Source organism: Helicoverpa armigera, chromosome 8 (genome assembly GCF_030705265.1).
Source record: "Helicoverpa armigera isolate CAAS_96S chromosome 8, ASM3070526v1, whole genome shotgun sequence".
Lineage (NCBI taxonomy): Eukaryota > Metazoa > Arthropoda > Insecta > Lepidoptera > Noctuidae > Helicoverpa > Helicoverpa armigera.
The window spans coordinates 5,347,710-5,369,756 of NC_087127.1; the positions used below are offsets into that span (position 1 = coordinate 5,347,710).

At 35.7% G+C, this 22,047-nt stretch overlaps 6 protein-coding genes across 8 annotated transcripts; 3 read left to right on the forward strand and 3 right to left on the reverse strand.

Moving 5' to 3' along the window:
- The first annotated feature begins 737 nt into the window (after positions 1 to 737).
- On the forward strand, positions 738 to 2,570 carry LOC110372815 (prostaglandin reductase 1). Its single transcript, XM_021329794.3, has 6 exons — positions 738 to 1,049; positions 1,180 to 1,279; positions 1,382 to 1,570; positions 1,651 to 1,769; positions 1,904 to 2,170; positions 2,235 to 2,570. Exons 1-6 carry the CDS (start codon positions 944 to 946, stop codon positions 2,465 to 2,467), a joined length of 1,014 nt encoding a protein of 337 aa, XP_021185469.3. The 5' UTR covers positions 738 to 943; the 3' UTR covers positions 2,468 to 2,570.
- Positions 2,479 to 5,612, reverse strand: LOC110372814 (uncharacterized). 2 transcript variants are annotated; one of them, XM_021329792.3, is made up of 3 exons: positions 5,388 to 5,612; positions 4,901 to 5,121; positions 2,479 to 4,284 (listed from the first exon to the last, which is right to left on the reverse strand). In XM_021329792.3, the coding sequence occupies exons 2-3, from the start codon at positions 5,111 to 5,113 to the stop codon at positions 2,599 to 2,601; spliced, it is 1,899 nt and encodes a 632-aa protein (XP_021185467.3). In that variant the 5' UTR covers positions 5,114 to 5,121; positions 5,388 to 5,612; the 3' UTR covers positions 2,479 to 2,598. The 2 variants fall into 2 exon arrangements, with proteins under 2 accessions (XP_021185467.3, XP_021185468.3); XM_021329793.3 differs by having other exon boundaries at positions 5,199 to 5,612.
- A 1,916-nt stretch (positions 5,613 to 7,528) lies between these two features.
- On the forward strand, positions 7,529 to 10,776 carry LOC110372862 (uncharacterized). The gene is made up of 4 exons (XM_021329869.3): positions 7,529 to 8,733; positions 8,884 to 8,964; positions 9,052 to 9,226; positions 10,588 to 10,776. The coding sequence occupies exons 1-4, from the start codon at positions 7,918 to 7,920 to the stop codon at positions 10,749 to 10,751; spliced, it is 1,236 nt and encodes a 411-aa protein (XP_021185544.2). The 5' UTR covers positions 7,529 to 7,917; the 3' UTR covers positions 10,752 to 10,776.
- Positions 9,220 to 11,756, reverse strand: LOC110372861 (methylated-DNA--protein-cysteine methyltransferase, inducible). Its single transcript, XM_021329868.3, has 2 exons — positions 11,353 to 11,756; positions 9,220 to 11,266 (listed from the first exon to the last, which is right to left on the reverse strand). Exons 1-2 carry the CDS (start codon positions 11,662 to 11,664, stop codon positions 11,024 to 11,026), a joined length of 555 nt encoding a protein of 184 aa, XP_021185543.3. The 5' UTR covers positions 11,665 to 11,756; the 3' UTR covers positions 9,220 to 11,023.
- Positions 11,757 to 11,949: 193 nt separating this feature from the next.
- On the reverse strand, positions 11,950 to 15,468 carry LOC110372770 (prostaglandin reductase 1). The gene is made up of 8 exons (XM_021329726.3): positions 15,330 to 15,468; positions 14,106 to 14,314; positions 13,823 to 13,925; positions 13,048 to 13,236; positions 12,842 to 12,960; positions 12,608 to 12,762; positions 12,419 to 12,524; positions 11,950 to 12,204 (listed from the first exon to the last, which is right to left on the reverse strand). The coding sequence occupies exons 2-8, from the start codon at positions 14,269 to 14,271 to the stop codon at positions 11,972 to 11,974; spliced, it is 1,071 nt and encodes a 356-aa protein (XP_021185401.3). The 5' UTR covers positions 14,272 to 14,314; positions 15,330 to 15,468; the 3' UTR covers positions 11,950 to 11,971.
- Positions 14,748 to 21,730, forward strand: LOC110372769 (putative uncharacterized protein DDB_G0282133). Of its 2 annotated transcripts, XM_021329725.3 has the most exons (7): positions 14,748 to 15,097; positions 15,188 to 15,401; positions 15,697 to 15,891; positions 15,991 to 16,056; positions 16,360 to 16,514; positions 17,478 to 17,592; positions 17,942 to 21,730. In XM_021329725.3, exons 1-7 carry the CDS (start codon positions 15,018 to 15,020, stop codon positions 21,494 to 21,496), a joined length of 4,380 nt encoding a protein of 1,459 aa, XP_021185400.3. In that variant the 5' UTR covers positions 14,748 to 15,017; the 3' UTR covers positions 21,497 to 21,730. The 2 variants fall into 2 exon arrangements, with proteins under 2 accessions (XP_021185400.3, XP_049693846.2); XM_049837889.2 differs by lacking the exons at positions 14,748 to 15,097; positions 15,188 to 15,401 and adding an exon at positions 15,529 to 15,617.
- Positions 21,731 to 22,047: the final 317 nt, after the last annotated feature.

Consider the following 22,047-nt stretch of genomic DNA (forward strand, 5'->3'; position numbering starts at 1 on the left):
TTTCGTAATTTTATTATGATGTCAATAAAATTGAGTGACAGTAAACCATTGAGCTTAACAGTAAACTAGGTAATATTCAAGTACCTATCTATGATTCGAAGATATAAACAAGAAGATATTATAAGCTTACAGGTTTGATATTAACTATAAGCTACTTTAAGGACAGCCTTGAATCAAATGTATTGCGTTATATTAGGAATTATGCCAAAACGCTACTTTAATAATTGTCTCACGTACCTACGTACGTAGGTGTGCAGTTTTTTACTTTATTTCAGATATTAGGAGACTAATTGCCTTTGCCAAGATTTTGCACGGAGTAATTTATTTATTTTTTAATTATAATACGCAAAGCACACAAAAAAAGATCATTAGTTTCAGATCATTTAGAATTTCCCGCTATTATTAAGAACACAGATAATACAGGATTCGTTCCAAAAATGGATACAGACCTACAACAAGAATAATATATTGTGGTTACCTCCGGTTACTTATTTTAAATTAAAAAATTGTAGCTAGATATCCTTTTTGGCTATTATTTGTGCACTTACGCTTTATTACGTAATTATTATGTATGAACTTGCAGAAAAACGCAATAAAAAACTTACTACACAAGCTAACTGTGCTTGTATTGTCTGTATCTGTATCAAAACCTACCTATTTGGGTAAATAATATTTATCAATAAGATAACCTGTATGAAGTGTCCAATTCCGAGAGATCGAAAGTAGACCTTAACAGAAAGAACCTAAAGTACATTTTCTTATGTATTAAAATTATTGTAGTAAAACCGGTAAAACTGTACTTTGGTGGCTTCACGATTTTATCATTGGAATGCTTGCCCTCAGCCAGACAAAACACTGAGTACATATTTTGTTTAAGGCAGTGTTTTATTAATTTGTGTTCTAATCAAGCCACCTTAATACCTAGGTATCATATAGGTACACAATGGTCATAGCAAAGAAATACGTTGTTCTAAATCCTTTTGTAGGAGAGCCTAAGAAAAGTGATTTCAAAATTGTTGAAGAGGAACTTGCAGAATTACAAGAAAATGGTGAGTTGTGAATATGACTTTCACTGGTTCACTTTAAAAGTATCTGGCAAAAACCCAAATCAGTAGGTTTATTAACCAAAGGCGGTAATACAAGCACGAAATAAAGGATTTTATAACATTGTACTTACAGAATTTTTAGCTGAAGCAGCATTCATCAGCGTCGATCCATATCAGCGCATGAAACTTGGTGCAAGTTTTCCTTGTGATATGATTGGAGGCCAAGTTGCGAAGTTAGTATTTTAGGCACTTATTAAGTATAGCGATAATTTTTCGGTTTTTTTATTTCTAACGGAGTCATATCTATCTACGCATTTCTACATCTACGTTTTCAGAGTAATAGAAAGCAAAAATCCCGACTATCCAGTAGGAACATGGGTGATGGGGCATTTCGGTTGGAGGACCCACACAGTTACTAAACCTGAAAATGAAAAGTTTTGCATGCAAAAACCTTATCTGCACAAGTTGCCAGATTTTGGAGACTTGCCAGTTTCATTGGCTCTTGGCGTATGTGGCCGTGTAGGGTACGTACTTACTTGAATCTTTTTTTTATGAATCCTTTTATTTTTTAACCACTGTCTTAACTATTATGTTCTTATGATAGGAACACTGCTTACTTAGGCTTCACCGAAATCTGCCAACCAAAGGCAGGCGAAACAGTGGTGGTGTCAGGCGCGGCAGGTGCAGTCGGCTCGCATGTTGGACAAATCGCTAAAATCCTAGGTAATGCTTACCAACTTGACTATAATTCTTACTTGTATATTAATATCTTATAATAATTATTACGTAGGTATATATTCTTTTAACCTTTACCAGTTGGCTATGTTTTATTATATTCGTTATATATCGTTTCTCAGGTTGTAGGGTGATCGGATTCGCAGGCACTGACGAAAAATGTGAATGGTTAATCAAAGAACTAGGTTTTGACTACGCAGGAAACTATAAAACCACAGACATACCAAAATTTCTTAAAGATAGCGCGCCGAATGGCGTAGACTGCTACTTTGACAACGTTGGTGGGGAACTTAGCACTATGGTCATGTCTCAGATGAATCAATACGGCAGGGTCGCCGTATGTGGAGCCATTTCAACTTACAATGAAACTGATCCTGAAAAGCGAAAAGGTGGGTTTGATAAGAATAAGGTTTGCAAATATTTAAACATACTCAATCGTTCTATTTTTTTCAGCAACAATACTTCAACCATTAATTGTCAGTAAGCAGCTGAAAATTGAAGGGTTTTTGGTAAACAGATATGCAGATCGCACTTTAGAAGGTATACATCAGAACTTAAAATGGATAAAAGAAGGGAAACTAAAATACAAAGAACATGTAACTGTTGGATTCGATACAGCAGTTGATGCGTTTATAGGATTATTTAGAGGAGACAACATCGGTAAAAGTTTGGTTCAAGTGAAATAAAGAAAAAGATATACTTTCTTAAAATTCAAAGTATTTATTATTTGTAAAACATTCTGTACTTAAAATTATATTTATAAATTAATAAAAAGCATATAATTATCAACTGCATAATTTTATTTGCAGACCATTCATCATCTGCACTTACGCCGTTTTGCAGTTGATTTAGGCACATCCTTAATATATTTATTTATAAAAAGTTCTTCATATATTAAACTATTTGCTTCTTTGCTTAAATACTTGGATAGTTCTTGATAAAGCTGTTTTTTGTGAACCTCTTCATTGACTGATGTTTGAGTATGAACAGATTTTTTACTAACTGATGGCCCATGTGTTTGTTTTAATTCACCAATTTTTTGTGAATTTTCTTCTATTTTGTTAAGTAAATTATTTTCCATCTTCTTCATTCTGGCTTCTAAGTAAGCTATAGTATATTCTTGAAAAGTAGGAAGTTGTGGATCTCTAGCAAGATAATTACAAACTTGCCCCTTTTTACTGTCTACTTTTCTCTTATTGTGAGCTTCTTTACTTACGTCATAACCTGACTTATCATTATCATCCAATTTATCTAAACAATCTTCTATTATATCTCTGAGCTTCATATTAAATTTCCTTTTTTCTGCAATTGCTGCCACTCTTTCTGGTGGGATTATATTTTTAATGATTGGAGTGCTTTGTGTATTCACATTGGAACTATTATCTACTACTCCACTTTTAGATTTCAAAAGAGAATAACTCTTCGGTGCTTCTACAGCCACATTGCTATTTGCAGTGTCTGCCTTGTCTATTTCAATCTCTGGTATTTTTTGTGCTGGCACAATTTCTTTGTTTGGTTTTGTAATCAAAGACTTCTTCTTAACAGGGAGGGGTAAAACTTTAGTAGGAGAAATTGGTTCTAGCTTTACACCACCTGGTGCTATTTTTTTCACAGATAAAATCTTAATTTTCTTATTTTCACTGTTATTACTCTTATTTGGAGTTGTTTGATGAACAAATTTTATTTCAGTTGGTTGATGCATATTTTCACCCTGGTTATTCGATGTCATTTCATCAAGAACTTGAGCTCCAATTGGCTGTGTATGAAGTGGATTATGGTTATTTGTTTGATCAAATATTTGTTCTTCAATTGGCTGATATATATTCGCCTGATTCTGATCATTTGTTTTATCATAAGCTGGTTCTTCAATTGGTTGGAAAATATTTACCTCATTCTGGTGAATATGTTTTGGTTCATCAAAAATATTTAATTCAATTGGCTGACAAACATTTTGCTGATTTTGTTCACTTAATTGTTTTCTTTGAAATTCAACTGGCACAACTGATACATTAACAGAAACAGAATTTTGGTCATCTTCTGTTTGTCGTGTTTCACTTCCTTTACTTGGATTAATATTGTCTGTTACTGAGATATCCTGAATTTTTGCATTTTTTCTGTTGTTGTTATCATTCAAAATGCTCTTGCTTGAATTTCCTACATCTTTCCTTCTGGTCCGTCTTACTTTTCTAACTTCTTTTGGTACACTTGGATGGGTATCCAATTCACACAGACCCTTAACATTAATTTTGTTGTTATCATTTATCTCTGCTAATGAATTTAAAGCATCTAACTCCATTAAATCACAATTTGTTAGAAAATCTCCATATTTTACAGAAAAATTTGCTTTTTTGTCAACAATAGTCAAATATTCATTTTCAATATCATCAAGAGATATGCTGAACACTTTTGTGTCATCTTGTTCAGCTTTAGATTTATTTAAGTGACTAGAATCACAGTAAGGTCCATCTTCAGTAGGCACTGCATCAAATGTTAGTTTGTCTTTCTGAAATAATAATAACATACAATATTTATTGATTCTAGGAATTTAGTACATATAAGAAAAAAATATAGGTGTCAGCTTAATAAGGGTCAATTCCCACTGAAAGAGCAGCGGCCGGCAGCGGCCGGCAGCGGCCGGCAGCGGCCGGCAGCGGCCGGCAGCGGCCGTAATTGCAAGGGATTGAGCGCGAGCGCGGCGGGCCGCGCGGCGCCGCACCGCGCCGCGCTCTTACATTTTCCGTGCTCTTACGGCCGCTGCCGGCCGCTGCTCTTTCAGTGGGAATTGACCCTAAGGAGACAGATTTTCCATTACATTTACAAAACTTGGATGTACTGGATTATACATACATAGATGATGCAAAGAAATATTTAATAACTAGAGACCAAAGAATTTATGGATCATCATCTGCCTAGCCTTTTACCAATAATGTTGATGTCTCCTTTAAGTCTAAACAGATGCAGCTGAGTACCAGTGTTTTACAAGGAGCGACTGCCTATCTGACCTCTTCAACACAGTTACCCATGCAACCAAATACCCCCAGGTAAAACTGGTTCTCAGAGGCATCTATCTATAGAATATGAAGTAGATAGTAGGTTATGAAATGACAAGACGAACTTACCTTAAAGTTCATAAAGTTTTCATCTTTGAAATGATGCTGACACACAACTCTGTTCTTGAGCTGTGAAACTTTCAAGTTGAGGAATTCTAATTTGTGTGCATTAGTTAGCCACTGATGACAGCGCACTTTGTCAAACACAGGGTAGTGGAACATATGAGTCTTGCCATCCGTTCTTAAAGAGCAATTCCGGTAAGAGCACCGGCACCCTCCCATGATTGTTTCTGTAAATAATATATAATGCGTGAAACCCTGATTTGGTACTAATACATAGAACGTTCCTAAAAATCTGGAGCAATACCTATTTATTTTCCATTGTTTTAAAAACACAGCTACTTATAACGTTGTTAATAAACTAGGGTCACAAATTATTTTAATTATGTTAAGTGTTCTCGTTCATAATTTCTACGCGCTTTGAACACAGCGTATACGAAGCGAATAAGGTAATCTTACTGTACGTTGGTAAAGTAGAAGTTATACTTAGCCATACCAAAAAAAAATGTTTGATTTAACACAATCTTTATCCCATGCAACGAAACAAGTTATCCTTAAACTTAATAACTTGATACATAAGGGCACAAAACACTAATTAAAAAAAAACACTCGATACGTTTATAAAATAATAACGATATACATAAAACAAACGTAATAAATATACACTCAAATCCAGGCAAAGGTGATATATTTTCATAGAGTAGCTAGCTAGCTACGCTATATGGCTGACATTTCGTCTATCATTCATTCAATCTGTCAAAAAGAGACCACAGATGATGTAAATTTAAAGTTAGCGAATAGGATTTGTCTCACCTCTACTCTCCATTAGGCGCTCGATAGACGCACTAATATCTGCGATCTAAAATATTGTGGAAAATTGAAGTTGAAGTAATATGAGGTTGCTCAATATTTTTATTGTAATCGGTATTGCCAGTAAATAAAGTCAATGGGCCAACTATGTCACCCTACAAAAGAATACGAAAAAATACACAGTTGGGGAACCGTTAACTTTAAAAACGGTATATCCAAGAGAGGCAAGGTAGACTAAAAGAAGCTCTAAGACGGCCACACCAAGGGCCCGATTCTGCTAATGTAATAATGTGACAATTGGATAGCAATCCAATCGCAACAACATTTGTAACCTTATCGGGCATTCTGCTACTAATAAGACAAATCGAATTCCAATGATATTTGATTATTGGCCATTAGTCTGTGATTGGTCGGACATTTGGTCTATAGGGTAGTCTGGGGCCCCATTCTCCTAAGTTAATAATGTCAAAATTGAATAGAAATCGAATCGCAATATGATCGCAATAGCAGTTTTAACCGTGTCCGTTACCCAGGCCAGGGGCCCGATTCTCCTAATTTTACTTAAGCGCCATTCGATTGACGTTCGACTCGATTCGACTGAGATCCAATCCCGACTCGATTACGATTGAAGCGTATGTGGCATTCCGCTATTTTTTCTTTGAAATAAACGTTTTTATCCTTTTCTGTCATTGAATAATGAATCATTTTGTCTGCAAATGATTTACGATTGCAAAATGATTGTACAGCAAACTACCGTATAGACAGACCAAAATCATCAAAATAGCAGACCAATCGCACACCAATCAAATGTCAATCGAATACGATTGGTCTTTTATTAGTAGCAGAATGCCCGATATGGTTAAAACTGCTATTACGATCATATTGCGATTCGATTTCTATTTGATTTTGACATTATTAACTTAGGAGAATCGGGGCCCTGGTCGTGTCCAATCTATCACTCACTACATACCTTGACGATCGACTCTTTTTGCTTGACGATTTTTCTTGACGATCGACACCATTATAGCGTAGTTCATTTTTTTTGGAATAGCAACTTCCCGTCAGTTGTAACTGCACAAACCACCGCAATACCGCATCGTTGTTTAAACCACCAACAACTACGACTCCAACAGGGCTGTGCAGTGTGCATGTTGTTAATGAGGGCGGTTAATGGGTGTACCTACGCATGTTAGGGCGGGCGTGACTGCCACAAAACGAACGTAAACACATCGGCCTACTTGTCATCCTCCCCATGTAATTGAATATAATTATGAAAATAAGTGCTCTTTGCTTATACATACTATATGCCTTATAATTTTATCGACTAGTCACTAGAACCACGACGATGCTCGCGGTACCTAAATATACGATTTTGTACACAGCTAGGTACTCCGTGGGAGTACCTCGCGAACTAATGAAAACCATAGGTACTTATTTATTTATCAGTCTATATGTATAAGCACTCGATTTATAACATTGCAGTTATCCAAATATACCTACAGCTACAATAAAATTGATTTGCGTCACTTCAGTTAATTACCACTAACATAAAACCAGGGGAATCGCGTGTGCATTTTAACACGCCAATTATCTGTATTTGCTAGCAGCGTAGAGGTACTTTGCCTTTATTCGTCAAATTATAAACTGTTTCCTGCGGTTTCGCCTTAACAACCAACCTACCTACCTACCAAACTACGCAACCAATTTGATATGAAAAGGCTTAAACTTAACCTTCGTGTGAGTTTGATTTATTTTCAAAATCATCAAAAGCAATTTTATTTTTTTCAGACTATTCACCAAAAACACATTCACATTGGGAGGAGAGTAATATAAACAATTAGGTATATATCTTAAAATGGTTTATTTTTTATACTCATTACGAATCCTTATGGTAAAACATTACCTACATAAACGCACGTTACCTACAATAGGTATACTGTAAGTATGCCAGTTACATACCGACAGAAATACCCACTATTGTATATACGCAAACAAATTACCTATGTCCACTAGCATGCTATTAACATTATTAGAGCCTGCCACTTCAAATGGTTCATTAATTTAATGTAAACGTCGTTCCATTGATTGATGTTTATCATACGAATGTGCTGATCGTAGTTGTACAAGGGTAGGCCCTTCAACGTTTATATTTTTAAACCATTGCTGTACTAGTTGCAACTAGTGAATTCGTTAACAGTGTTCACGGAACCACAGTCATGCAAGTCAGTGATATTATAAAAACTGGAGATTTCAATAATAAATCATACAACTCAATGATACCAATCATAAGGATTTTAAAAGTTTTTGCTATTAACGGCAATGTGGCGCCCAACAAGACATCCATGCTCATCAAAAGCATTTGTGCCTGTTCCATATTCGGATGTTTGAGCTCCTACTGCTTGTACTACAAAACAAAATATGTTTACAACAGGTTGGATATTTCTATCAGAGTAACAGACATGGCACAGATGATTTGCGACTTCTTCCAGTATACTGTCGATCTATTCTTTGTCTATAAATTTGGGAGGAACTTGTACATAGAATACTTCAGACAGTTCGAAATAATTGATGTTTGTCTAGAAACTAGTTGCTACGCTGAAATGAAACGGAGACTGTTAAAAACGATGACTTTTTTCTTAGTCATTTGGTTCATAAGTTCTTTTACTGATCTAGGAGCATGGGTCATTACCTACGGTTGGATGATCCCAGTCGTACATTCACTTTCATACCTGTATCTCCTTATTAAAATTCTGGCTACATTAGACTTGATTGCAAATATAATACAAGTTGAAGTTCGGCTAAGAATTATCAACAATTTTATAAAAAATTGCTACAAATGTGCAAGCGCCTGTCCTGTTGGGATCTTAGCAGACTGTATACGTAACAAGAATTGGTTGCATGGCGAAGATGGATCGCCAGATCAAAGTTTGAAGGCACGTTCAATAGACAGTCATGAAATAAAACGGCTCTCGAAATGTTACCTCTTGCTAACGGAACAAGTTATGTTTATTAACAAAATGTACGGATTTCGGGTAAGTACCTACATAGCTACGATAATTATCAGGGCTTATGGCTCTTGCACAACTAGCTACATACATAAAACAAAGTAACTGCAGGAACAAAACATTTCTGTCTTTCCCTGATATTGAGCATAAAACCTAAGAAACCGTTTAATCTTTCAGATTCTACTGAACACAACGAGCCTGCTATTCGATATGGTGAAGATATTGAATTTAGCTATAAGAATTATCGTCGGGTCACAGGTAATATTTGTCTGATGGATTGAGATAGCGTTTAAATCCACCATGTTTTAACACATCCTAATAAAAAACTGGCTTTATTATTTATAGCGAACCCTATACAACAGCGCGGGATACAACTTTTTGCCGGGAGTATCCGGATTTGTTCGCTTTTTAACTTGCGCTGCCATTTTAATAACTTTGGTAAACCGTTGCGAGCAAGCCTATCGGCAGAGAGAGCGGATCCTCAACGTCATTGATCATTTACTGATTAATAAGAATCCTGGTAAGTAGATCGTCCATTACTTTTGTTTTAAATAAGTGCGAGTTTAAACTAGTTTTCCGATCGTATCTATGAGCGTTTACGGTGCTGCAATAAAATCTAGCGCGTACACGAGGTTGTAATCACCGGCAAGGATATTGAGCCCTGACCTTCACCTGCGCAGAAGTGATTTATTGCCTTAAGTGTACAGTGCGCAAAGCGATCCCCACTCTTCCGCCGAGAGCTCATTATCCGTGCCGATAACTATACACGGACGTTCGCTGGCTAGACCCTTAACGGTGGTGAGTTGTCGAGTAAGAGCGTGTATGAATGCGAGTGCGAAGATTATGATCCTTTCTCTGGTTTTTCTGTTTTTATTGTGGCATAACTAAAAAGCTCCCGATAGTCGATAAAGTCGATAAAAAAAATCGTAGTTAAATAGCTATAGTATAAACATAATCTACATAATGTTTCTCTTTACAGTACAAACAGTAAAGACAACCTATTTTGACTTGCTTGGCTGCAAAGACCTTTTAAGCAAGACATCTACTCTGCAAGAAATTGACTATCTTCCATGGGCGTAGCCAGCTTTGGCCTCAGGGTGGGGCAGCAGTCAACCTATCCCCCGGGGGAAGGCGAGGGCCCTCCGATTTTTTGTATCTTGAGCCGTTAATCTCAAACTTGTTAATCCCTTAATTTGAGAGGTATATATTTTCAGGTACAGAAAATAAACAATCACACACACGACAAATGCCAAAAGTAAGGGCATATAATCTCTGAATACGCGAGCGAAGCGAGCGCGAAATTTTTATCGGACTTAAACCAAATAGGTATTACGTAAAATTTAGCCCAAACGTACGTATCTTTTTGTTTGTTGACAAATGCAAAAATAAATGCATATAGTTTCTGAATACGCGAGCGAAGCGAGCGTGAAATTTTTATCGGACTTAAACCAAATATTACGTAAAACTTAGCCCAAACGTACTTAACTTTTTGTTTCTTGATAAATACAAAAATAATATGTCATGTGTGTTTCATGACAAAAGGTACCTGAAAGAGTGATTCATATCCCAGTGATTGAAAGATGCATATCTATCTTTTCTTTTCAATGACACATTTTGCCCATGTCTAATGCCTCGCCTCTCGCGGCTCTCGCTCGCTCGACCCGCATCCCGCTCAGGGGGGGGCAGCTGCCCCTCCCTGCCCGTACCTCGCTACGCCCATGCTATCTTCCACACACTCTGAAATTCGGTAGGAATGTACATAATGTGGTCAGCAAACAGCCTGCTATGGTTTTAGCATTTTCAATATATGCAATACCTTTACCTACCAATTACTAAGGTACTGAACTCGAAATGATTATAAGTTTATTTTTTTGTAAACAGATCTAACCCTGCGGTCAGCAATACAGGACTTACAGTCATTATTACAAGATCGCCCCATTTGCTTCAACATGGCTGGTTTCTTCACATTGAACTTCTCGCTTTTAGTTTCTATAGCTTCCGTGGTGGTGACTTACACCATAATATTGTTACAAAGTGTGAATTGAAATACATGATATTTTTATTTGTTAATTGAACTCTTTTTTGTGTTACTTACATTTACAAACTACCTTTACATTACACCGTTTTTGACCTTTTTAGTTGCCTTTAAATGAACCAACCACTTCAGTGGTAGCTGGGAGAGACTGAGTATCAAACTTTTTTATGTGTATTACATATGCAAGTGCATTAAATTACTCTTGATGAAGCTTATTCTAGTCCTATCACAGAAATCACATCATTTTTATGACATGAGGAGTTTTGAACACCAAAAACCCCATTATGAATTTGATTTTTCAAGTTGAATAAGTTTGTCTTTCCTGTCTACACCAGCATCATAGCCTCCGCCTTTAGATCCTGATGCGATGAGTCTGTGACAAGGCACTACTACCAACAAGGCGTTAGCGCCACAGGCTGCCCCGACAGCTCGAGAATGGCTCGGCGGCCGACCCAAAGCTTTCGCTAAATCACCATACGTTTGTGTTGATCCATACGGCAGTTCCAGAAGTTTATTCCATACGTCCTGCAGACCAGAGTAACTTAATAAATAATTTACTCTTGAAAACAACTACTATTATTCAATCATTAAATATTGCTATAGCAACTCACCTTTTGAAAGTCTGAACCATGTGTTTTAATGGGCACTGTAAAATTCTTCAGTTTACCATCAATATAATCTGTAAATTCTTTTTCAAATTTCTGTAACACTTTGTTTTGACTTTCGATATATTTGCATGATAATTCTTTTGCTAGAGTATCAAAATGCTTTTCAAAGTTTTTTGAATCCTCAAAAGTAACGATGTATAAAAAATCATCGTCAGCTGCAGCGGTAACTTGGCCGACGGGACTTTCAAAGTTGTTAACATAAACGGTAGAGACAGAGTTTCTTGAAAACTTTGCTATTATTTTCGAGAGAGACATCTCTTACTGTATTGTGCTTTAAAAAAATATAAACAAATACAAACAAACAAGTTCAATGATTCTGAACTCCCGCTATTATTGTGACGCGTTTGACATTGACATCTGAGAAGGGAGACGGGGAGACGGCACCAGACTTTCTACTAGAGGAGTAACTACATAGGACAAGACTTACTACAAATAACTATAAACACAAATATTATTATTATACAAATAATAATAGGTTACTACAAATAAATAGATTTATTTTAGGAAATATTCAATTTTATATAATTAATTTTATGTAAATAAAACATTCTAAACATAGATATTATTTGACCTTAACAACAGCTTTTCCAGTATTTTCACCTCTAAGCATACCCACGAGAGCATCCACCATATTATCGAAGCCGTGATAGATTTTTTCTTGGTACTTTAGTTTACCCTCTTCAAGCCATTTCAAATTTGCTTCAACACCTTCATTCCAACGATCTGTCCAGCGATTAACCAGGAAACCTTCTATTTTCAATTCCTTCAATACGATCGCAGGTTGAAGAATAGACACTGGAATATAAAATATTTAATATTATACTAACTTGTCATGAGATACTGCTACTAAATCGGGAGTATCTTGGCAAGACTGAAAGCTAATTAATCAGGGCAGTTTTGGGACTCCTATCGACCTACTATGCAGATCAGCAAACTTCTAGCTACTGGGTATATATAGGTGGGTCGTACCTTTGTTAAACATAATTAGTTAATAGTTTTAATTACCTACCTTTTGGCAACTTGGTCTCATTATACGATGATATAGAGCCACATACAGCGACCCTACCGTACTTGTTCATATAATTAATTATAGTTGAACTTATTTCTCCACCCACCTATGAACAAAAAGACCACATAATCAAACACATACATTTCTACTCCAAATTAGATTGAATACGCTATTATCATTATTACTTACGTTGTCGAAATAACAATCAACGCGTTTAGGACATCCATCTTTCAAAGCAGCTCTAATATCAACGGTTTTATAGTTATAAGCGCGATCAAAACCAAGCTCTTTTTCCAAATATTCACATTTATCATCTGTCCCCGCAAATCCAACAACACGACAACCTAACAAATAGGAAATGTTTAGATTTATTTTAAGGATTAGCATCAGGTTTCTCGGCGATAGCGTCAACCTTTTTCTTACCTAAAAGTTTTCCAATTTGCCCAACATGTGAGCCGACTGCGCCAGCTGCTCCAGTAATTACAATAGTTTCTCCTGGGTTTGGTTTGCATATCTCTTTCAAGCCAAAATAAGCTGTATTGCTGAAAACGAAGAAGTTCATGATCATAATCCACTGGAAGGTACATTATTGGAGTAACTATTTAACCTAACACTAAACAGAATCATACCCAGGCATTCCGAGAATTCCCAAAGCCAGAGAGACTGGATGCGATCCGAAATCAGGCAGAAGTGTAACAGGTAACAAGCCAGCCTTTTCATTGGCCACGTCAGGGTTTAAAACAGTATGTGTACGCCATCCAAAGGATCCAGTTAAGTACTTCCCAACCTCATATTTGCTATTGCGACTGGCAATAATCCTGAAAATTAAAATAACATAACAAAAAGCCTTCTCCCAAGACTGCGTCAAAATCTGTTCAGCCAAACTTGAGAAAATCGCGCACAATCAAAAAATACAGGTACAGGGCCCGATTCTCCAAGTTAATAATGTCAAAATCGAATAGAAATCGAATCGCAATATGATCGCAATAGCAGTTTTAACCATATCGGGCATTCTGCTACAAATAAAAGACCAATCGTATTCGATTGACATTTGATTGGTGTGCGATTGGTCTGCTATTTTGGTGATTTTGGTCTATACGGTAGTTTGCTGTACAATCATTTTGCAATCGTAAATCATTTGCAGACAAAATGATTCATTATTGAATGACAGAAAAGGATAAAAACGTTTATTTCAAAGAAAAAATAGCGGAATGCCACATACGCTTCAATCGTAATCGAGTCAGGATTGGATCTCAGTCGAATCGAGTCGAACGTGAATCGTATGTTGCTTAAGTAAAATTAGGAAAATCGGGCCCCTGATCAAAATGGAGAAGAAAAACTAGGATTCCTTTGAAGTCAGATAAAAAAGACCTTCCATTTTTACTAAATTTTTGAAGAACTTACTTTGCTACTTGCCCTCCGATCATATCTGTGGGTAGTTTATATCCTATCATATAAGCTCTCATGTAGGGATCGACACTTAGATATTCAGCTTCTGCTAATACCTCTGCAATATTATAAACCACAACATGCTTTATTTTATAAAATTTGTTTAAGTTGGGTAGAAATAACAGTACGGACATAAATGCCCAAAAACCCAAATTAAGTAAATATGAGCTGAAATATCGCATAATTTGCAACTAAGAAACATCCCAATTTAACACATTAAAAGTAATTTTATAATTACCGCCATTTTTTAAATCAGGGAGTGTCTCTTCGACGATCGTGAAGTCTGTTTTCTTCGGTTCTCCTTGAAAATATTTGGTTAGCACATATTTTTGTGCTTGCACTTTGCCAGTTGTTCCGGAATATAGCCGTTTGGCAAAATAAACAGATGTGAGTAATTTAACCATTCTGTATCAACGTAAAAACCAGAAGTAAAGAAGTTTGTGGAACCTGAAAGAAAACAGATTTTGCTTGTTTTTAATATGTTACAGAACCCTATTTCATTTAATAATCTTCATACGAATCTCTGTGCAGTGTGAGGTAATCCAACGTATAGGCTGCCTGTCCACCGGAGCGGAGCGAGGCTGCGGAGTGGAGAAACTGAGAAACATTAAGTCGCGTCGCGCTCGAAAACAATATGAGACATAAGTTTCCCCAGTCATATTTTACTCTTTGAACACAAGTATAAAGTTGACGTATTCACCGGTCAGCGATATTTACCTTCGACACAGAGAAAGGTAATGCAATGCGTCTCCGGATAGTAAAATGCTCTAAGTTTTGGGTAAAATGTGATAGTCGATACCAAATGCCAACTAAAATCGACTAACGTCGAACTGAATCTAATTTACTTTAGTACCACTCTAACGAGCGAATGAATGAGTGAGTAAAATATGAATGAAGAAGGGAAGGTTTTGTGAAATAAATAAATACAAAATGGCCTACGTATTGTTTAGGTTTGGGAATTTGGGTTCGGCAATTAATTTTTAATTTCTAGAGGGAGTCGATTTTCACACATCATACATCTTATAAAGTATTAATCAAACAAAAATTTACTTGACCGGAGTAATTAATGATATAATAATTTTATACCATGGCTTATGCTTTGAAGTGACTGTAGCCCTGGCCTGAAGTATAATAATTTTCAGTGGAAATCATGACTTCAAAACAGGAATTCAACTGTGTATTTTGCAAGGATGTTTTTGAGAATAAAGAGGATTTACAAGAACATTTTAGGTAACTTTTTGCAATCTGCCTAAGTTTTCGCAAAGTGTCAAATCCAGCTACAGTGAGAAATGTTGAATGAAATTTCTTAATTCTGTTTAGGAAACACGGAGACCCCAAGTATAAAAATCGCTTCGAAGTAGATCCTCAAGCGTCAGATGAGAAGTCTCGGGAGAAAGCCGAGTTGGTTAGCTGTGACGTTTGTTCGCAAGTGTTTCCAACAATTTCAAAGGCTATAACTCACAAACACAAGGTGCACCCCGACCACGATGCGAAGTATTTCTGTCCGTGGTGCGGCAAACTGTTCACGATGAAGGTAAGCGGTGCTGCATGTAGCCGGCGTCACTCGAATACTCGCGTGTGATGTATTTGTAACGCGACCTGTGCCCCCTCCCCACCACGCGTACTATTGCTTATCTTTTATCTTTTTGACAGTTGTTTATTGTATCTATTATCATCATCACCTGAGGTCCAATCCCAAAATTGGTCATCATCAAAAATCATATCACTGAGAGGCATAAAGGATGACCATGTATTCAATACAGTTATTTATAGATTTAGATACATAGTCAATGTAAAAGAATGTTGATTAATGCTTTTTAATGTTTCAGCACTTGTACAATGTACATGTTCAGGCAAGCCATGCCACTCAAGAGAAAATTGAAGAAAAGTGTTTCCGCTGTGACAGTTGCAGTGTAGACTTTTTCATTCCCTCTGCAATGATTAACCATAATAAATTCTTCCATAGACAGGATACGGACCTACCAGATGTAGGGCACTCAAAAAAGATTAAATATTATCAACAGGTAGGAAACTATTTTTATTTGTGGTTTTTTATTATTATTTATTGGTAATAGTGAAAAAGATCTTGTGTTATATTGACATGTTATATTATACAATTTCAGGAGATCGTCCCAATCTACTATTGTGCATTTTGTGGGGAAGAGTATGAAAATAAAGTTAATCTAATAGTAAGTAAATCTTGTGTCTATACACAGCAGATTTTTGGTAATGGCTAGGTTTTCAATTCAGTGAAGCATTTTGGCTTTGTTTAGAGTTTTAGAGATTCTTATCTTGTCCTTGCCAACTGATTCTCTCTGAGCTTGACATCAGAAAATGAAAGATCTTGATGTTTAAGTGAAATATTCATTAAGAAAGAAATTGAGATGTCAGGTCTACAGCTTCTTTACCCGTAACATATACACCATCAGTATACTTAGCCTCTTTGTACCTTTATATAGATAAATAAATTTAAATGTTTTTATTTATTGTAGAAGCACATATCAGACGACCATGGTGATGAGAACCAAACTCCTGAAGAAGTACTGAAGTGTCCAATGTGTGAGGCAGTCTTTTACCATTTGGATGCTTATGAAATTCATCTCACTTTCCATTCTTCTGAAGATATGTACAGCATTAATAATTCTCAGTAAGTTGCATAAGGATAATCTATATTAATATAATAATGAGGAATAATTATTTTCAACCGACTTCAAAAAAAGGAGGAAGTTCTCAATTCGGCTGTATTGTTTTTTTTTTTTTTTTATTTTTATGTTTGTTACTCGATTTCTCAAAGACGCCTGGACCGATTTCAAAAATTCTTTTTTTATTTGAAAGGGTATGCTTGTCATTTGGTCCCATCGTCATCAGGTCAGGATCTGATGATGGAAACCCTGAGAAATCGAGGGCAACCTTCGAAAGTTGTAGGCATACTTAGGGTAAAAACTTGACATTCAGGTGCATGCCTGAAAGCACTATTCAACAGTGAAGGTTTGAAGCTGACCTGATGATGGAGACCAGAGAGGGTCGAGGGAACTCGACAACTGAATATGTAAACTACCTCGTGTTAGGGCTTATATCATTTGTATTGACAAGACCTTTGCAACTGTGCAGGTTTGGAGCTGACCTGATGATGGAGACCAGAGAAGGTCGAGGGAATTCGACAACTGAATATGTAAAATACCTCGTTTTTGGGCTTATATTCTTTGTATTGATGAGAACTTTCCACATATATGGATAGTGACAACTATTCGTATCACTGAAAAGTTGTAAATAAAAAACTTTTTTACAAAAAAATTAAACCGACTTCCAAAAACACTAAAAAGTAAAAAAAAAAAACGAATTTTGGGTGCATCGGCCTAGAAGTTGGTGGCAAAATTAACTTAGTAACATCCATTAGACACCGACTTCTAGGCCGATGCACCTAAAATTGGTTTTATTTTTTTACTTTTTAGTGTTTTTGGAAGTCGGTTTAATTTTTTTGTAAAAAAGTTTTTTGTTTCTTCGGTTGTTTGCAACCTTAATGCTCAGAAACGACTGAACCTTTTAAATAGTTTGTGCTCAGATAAATGCAGATTATTAGACTGTAATTAGTTAATTATTTTTCTAACAGATTTGGTGATTTACTGGATTATTCTTTGGAAACGCTACCACCAATAATAGAAAAAGTGACAAACTTGGAACCAGAAGATACAGATGCAGAGTCAACTTTGAATGCTGTAGGAATAGTGAGTATAGTTATTAAAATAATATTTAGGGCAGTATGAGGTGCCCCTGTAACTGCATTGAGGAGGTCAGATAGACAGTCACATGTTAGACACTCGTACATAACTGCATTCAGATATACTGAGAAGTGCCCTAACATACATAATTTAAAAAAGGGTTGGGTAGATGATGATGATTTAAGACCAATAAAGCTACATTCTGTTATAAAAAATGGGATGCAGAGAATATTTGTTGTGATTCAATGTAAAAAACAATTCAAATGTAAATTTTTTTCTATATAAAGACTATTTATTTCTTCTTTATTCTGTCCATGCAATTTTTCATTGTCATGTGGGTATTTTGTAATTCCAGGAAAAGTTCTTGGAGTTAGCCATGGATCAATCGGATGAAACCAGTCCTGTTAAAGTAAAAAAACACAAGAAACATAAAAAATCCAAAAAATCTGCTATAACTCTCGACGAATTCCTGAGCATGAACCAAGACGTGTTTGGTGAGGGCCTAGACTTTCAAGGTATCGAAGAGGTACCCACGCGAGTTGTTAAAAAACAGCTTAAAAATAATAAGAAATCTATCAATTCTGTAGTTACTTCTGCTGAGCTGGATAAATTAAAAAAGGCTGGTATTGTCGTCAAAAGAAAAGTTGAGAGAGTTCCACTCAACAAAAGTATTAAAATAGTTTCTTCTATGCCAATCAAAAGTGCTTTGCATAAACCTGTTAACAAAATAAATAAAGTTAGAGAGATAGAAACTTCTAGTGCAGTATTGACTAAATTAATGAATCAGAGCAATAATCAAATTAAAATAGTGAAAAAAGTTATTCCTAATACCTCAGTAAGTGATCCTAGTAAAACTAATGATGATGTTTCCCCTGAAAAAACTGAAGAAATCGAAAGCCATGTGGAGGAGAACAAGATTGATGCTAATCAGAAAATAGAAGAACATAACTCTCCTATTCCTAAAATAGATGACGACGAAAAGGATTTACCATCACCAAATTCAAAATTATTATCAGTAACTGATCCTGCCGTTGATAGGTTTTCACAAAGCAACGTTGATTCTAACGTGGTCGAAGATACTGAGAATACCGATAATAGTCAGAAAATTAAGGAAATATCCGAAATTCAAAATAATTCACCTCATCACTCACCAAAACCAGTGCAAAACGAAACGTGTCAAGAAATCGCTAATGGTGAAGACACCGAACAAGATAATAATGGAAGCGAAAAATTTGATTCAGATACAGAGTTAGAAAATAAATCAGAAGCTCAAAATAACGTTAACGATGATAAAATTGTTGACAGTAGAAGAGTGCCTATTAACGACAACAGAAGCCAGAATAACGTTCTTAGTTCATCAGCTAGTTCTTTATCTACATTAAAACATTTAGGTCATCTAACTGTGAAATCTATTAGCACCAATCAAATTAAAAATGACATATTAACAGAACCTACAACTGACGAGAAAATTATGGTTAAAAATTGTCAATCTTCCAACAGTGACAGTAAAAAGGAAACTTCCGAGCCACCTCTCGGTACTGATAAACTAAATGTAACCAAGCAAAAAAATATTGTTGAAAAAGACCCTACAATGGACGCTTTGAAAGCTTTAGGTAAAAATATTACAATCAAATCCTTATCATCTAAAAGGAATATTGATGCAAGTGACCATGAAGATGACGAAATTGATGAATGTGAACCAACAACAAATAATCTGAAATCTGCAGATTTAGGTGGTAATAAAAATATAACAATAAAAAAAATGAAAGTGGAAACAAATGAACCTACGCCAAATAAAACTAGAAATCTACCCAATCAAGATAGAAAATGTAATCCTGGAAAACAAGTAGTAGGTCAAAAAATTCTGAATAACGTACCGGGTGCTGTCACAAATGAAAAGAGTGATAACAGTATATCAACGTCAAATGCAAATATTTTAAAACGGCTTACAAATATAACAACAAAACCGATAGTGAACAAGGCCAACAGTCCCTCGCCACCCATCAAACAAGGCAATGTGGCCAAGAAAGTTGTTGAAACTGAAAAGCAACAAGAAGAAATAATAGAAATATTTGACATTGATGACTCTGAAGATGAAGATGACGTCGGTAGTAAACCGCAACATTCGGAAAACTCAATGAAATCCATGGATGCATTAAAAAATCTTAGTAAGAACATTACAGTGAAATCTTTAAATCAGCAATCAGTAAAACAAAATGTAAAAACTGAAAATAACATTAAGTTGGAGAAAGAAGACAGTAACAGCCAGAATACATTTAAAAGTCAAAATAATATTAATGATCGAATTAATATGCAGAATCGTAGTACGGGAGTTCAAAATGTCTTACAAGGTTTATGTAAAAATATAACAATAAAATCTCGAAATACTTCATCAAGTCAATTTGTGCAATCAGAAGAAAATATAACGCAAGAATCTAAAGTATTTGAAGATGACGATGATGTTGGCTCCGATATTTCAGATAATGTAGAAATCACGGAACTTGAAGAAGACTTTGATGATAGTGAAGATAACTCGGAAATGCCTGAAAAGACAAACGAAAATATGAATAATCCCATTATTGAATCGCCACACGACTCGGGCAGTGACAACGAACATTTTGATGAAGACATACATGACTTCGAAACTGACATAAAAGTCAGCACTGTACAAAAGAGTAACAAAACTATGAATTCTACCATTAATTCTGTGTGCTTTAATAACTTAAAAAATATTAATAAAAATATAACAATAAAATCAATAAGTAAAAATCCTGCAAGTGACGACATATCTAAACAAGCTAATGATAGTCAAGAAACCTCGCGTATTCAGAATAAAACAATTCCTACAAAAATATTTAACAAAGTAGGACAAGAATCCGCGAATGATAATATTTCAGTCAATAGGATTTCAAAAATATCAACTCAACCTCTGAATAAGAGGATGTCTGCTATGAATGAAGTAAGCACAGTAAACAAAGAGGTAACAGTAAAAACAATACAAACCAAAACTATGATACAAGAAATAACGACGACAGTTACTAAAACAATAAAAACAGTCAACCAGACCATGAAACAAGAAGTACGAAACACGTCATTTCAATCTAATAAACCTATAGCGGCACAACGAATCCAAGGCATGAAGCCGAGCCAGTCAACAAATTTTCAAGGAGTTGTAATAAGGCATGCGCCACCCAGTGTAGGAGTTAGAGCAACACATATTAGACCGGCCAACACTGTCGTGAGACCTTCGAAGCAAATTGTGCCTGCAAGGCCACGAATGAATCTAGCGAGGCCCAACAATTCTGCAAGGCCCAGTAATCCAACAATGGCAATAGGTACGAAAGTTATACCAGCACCTACGCCAAACAAGCCACCAGTGATAGGGAAACCCCTAAAAGTTTCACCTGGAGCAATGGCTTCAGGAACCGCAAAAAGACTCAATACTGAAGATGTGAGTGGGCCTTTCAGTTGTTTTAAGAAACCGAAAGAGTCTTTGATACCTGTATCTGATATACCTACATTTGGTAACAGTGACGTGACTGCCTTTACTTCCGCGTCACATACCAGTAGTTCTAACTTTACAAGTACTACAAAAGTTGTAAAGGGCAATTCGGTGGTTAGTGCAAAACAAGTGAAATCAGAAGTAAATGCGTCTTCACAGCAGATCAGTAGACTGAATAATGCAACTGGAATGAAAATAATGACTAGTCAACAAAAACAATCTCAAGTGCATGAAAAAAGCGAATCAAGTCCTATGAAGCGGACTACCTTAGAAGCTATACAGAGGTTACAGAAACAGGGTCTTTTGGTGAAAAAGCCGCGAACAGATGTGAATGAGGATAACGAAGGTTCCGATCACGATAGTGACGATAATGTAGGAAACTGTCCAACAGAGGAACAGGACGCATAGTTATAGAATAACATCTGTAAATAATATTATTTAGCTAAAAGTTGACTGATCCAATTAGACTTATATTCTTGTGCAAGCCAAGTCCTAGAAATAATGATTTTGTAAATTTTCCAGATTTGTTTACCGCTGTTTATACAGCATGTTTAATGTATTTATTTTGTTAATTGAACTAAGCATAAAATGTGATGTAAATATTGCGTAAGGCAAATACACAACTAATATGAATAAGAGTTATCCACTGTTTTTATTTCTCCACACCTACAATGATAATTATATTAATTAATCTGGCCATCTGGATAGAAAGAAATAAATACAACAAAATAATGGTGATTTTTCATCAGAGTTGCGCTATGCTACGTTGCTATGAATGCATTTGATACCTACCATTTCTCTCTCTTGACTGGCTTTTGTTTTCGCATAACTTACTCTAGAAAAATCAATTTCACTACTTCGGTCAACTCTCAATACTTTTCTATGAACAAAATCAGATATGTGATTTCAATGATTTTGTTAATTGGTCTAATGTGTGACAGGTTAGGCCAATTGCAGAT

Bases quoted from the DNA above. Each gene is read 5' to 3' on its own strand.
- LOC110372815 (XM_021329794.3), top strand. From the start codon at position 944: ATGGTCATAGCAAAGAAATACGTTGTTCTAAATCCTTTTGTAGGAGAG. The intron at 1,280-1,381 runs GTTAGTATTTTA...CTACGTTTTCAG, and splicing joins ATTGGAGGCCAAGTTGCGAA to AGTAATAGAAAGCAAAAATC. The intron at 1,770-1,903 runs GTAATGCTTACC...ATCGTTTCTCAG, and splicing joins ACAAATCGCTAAAATCCTAG to GTTGTAGGGTGATCGGATTC.
- LOC110372814 (XM_021329792.3), bottom strand. From the start codon at position 5,113: ATGGGAGGGTGCCGGTGCTCTTACCGGAATTGCTCTTTAAGAACGGAT. The intron at 4,285-4,900 runs GTAAGTTCGTCT...TTATTATTTCAG, and splicing joins AAAACTTTATGAACTTTAAG to AAAGACAAACTAACATTTGA.
- LOC110372862 (XM_021329869.3), top strand. From the start codon at position 7,918: ATGCAAGTCAGTGATATTATAAAAACTGGAGATTTCAATAATAAATCA. The intron at 8,734-8,883 runs GTAAGTACCTAC...TTAATCTTTCAG, and splicing joins ACAAAATGTACGGATTTCGG to ATTCTACTGAACACAACGAG. The intron at 9,227-10,587 runs GTAAGTAGATCG...TTTTGTAAACAG, and splicing joins ACTGATTAATAAGAATCCTG to ATCTAACCCTGCGGTCAGCA.
- LOC110372861 (XM_021329868.3), bottom strand. From the start codon at position 11,664: ATGTCTCTCTCGAAAATAATAGCAAAGTTTTCAAGAAACTCTGTCTCT. The intron at 11,267-11,352 runs GTGAGTTGCTAT...TCTGGTCTGCAG, and splicing joins ATGGTTCAGACTTTCAAAAG to GACGTATGGAATAAACTTCT.
- LOC110372770 (XM_021329726.3), bottom strand. From the start codon at position 14,271: ATGGTTAAATTACTCACATCTGTTTATTTTGCCAAACGGCTATATTCC. The intron at 13,926-14,105 runs GTAATTATAAAA...ATAATATTGCAG, and splicing joins CCCTGATTTAAAAAATGGCG to AGGTATTAGCAGAAGCTGAA. The intron at 13,237-13,822 runs GTAAGTTCTTCA...TTTAATTTTCAG, and splicing joins ATCGGAGGGCAAGTAGCAAA to GATTATTGCCAGTCGCAATA.
- LOC110372769 (XM_021329725.3), top strand. From the start codon at position 15,018: ATGACTTCAAAACAGGAATTCAACTGTGTATTTTGCAAGGATGTTTTT. The intron at 15,402-15,696 runs GTAAGCGGTGCT...TTAATGTTTCAG, and splicing joins GCAAACTGTTCACGATGAAG to CACTTGTACAATGTACATGT. The intron at 17,593-17,941 runs GTGAGTATAGTT...TTGTAATTCCAG, and splicing joins CTTTGAATGCTGTAGGAATA to GAAAAGTTCTTGGAGTTAGC.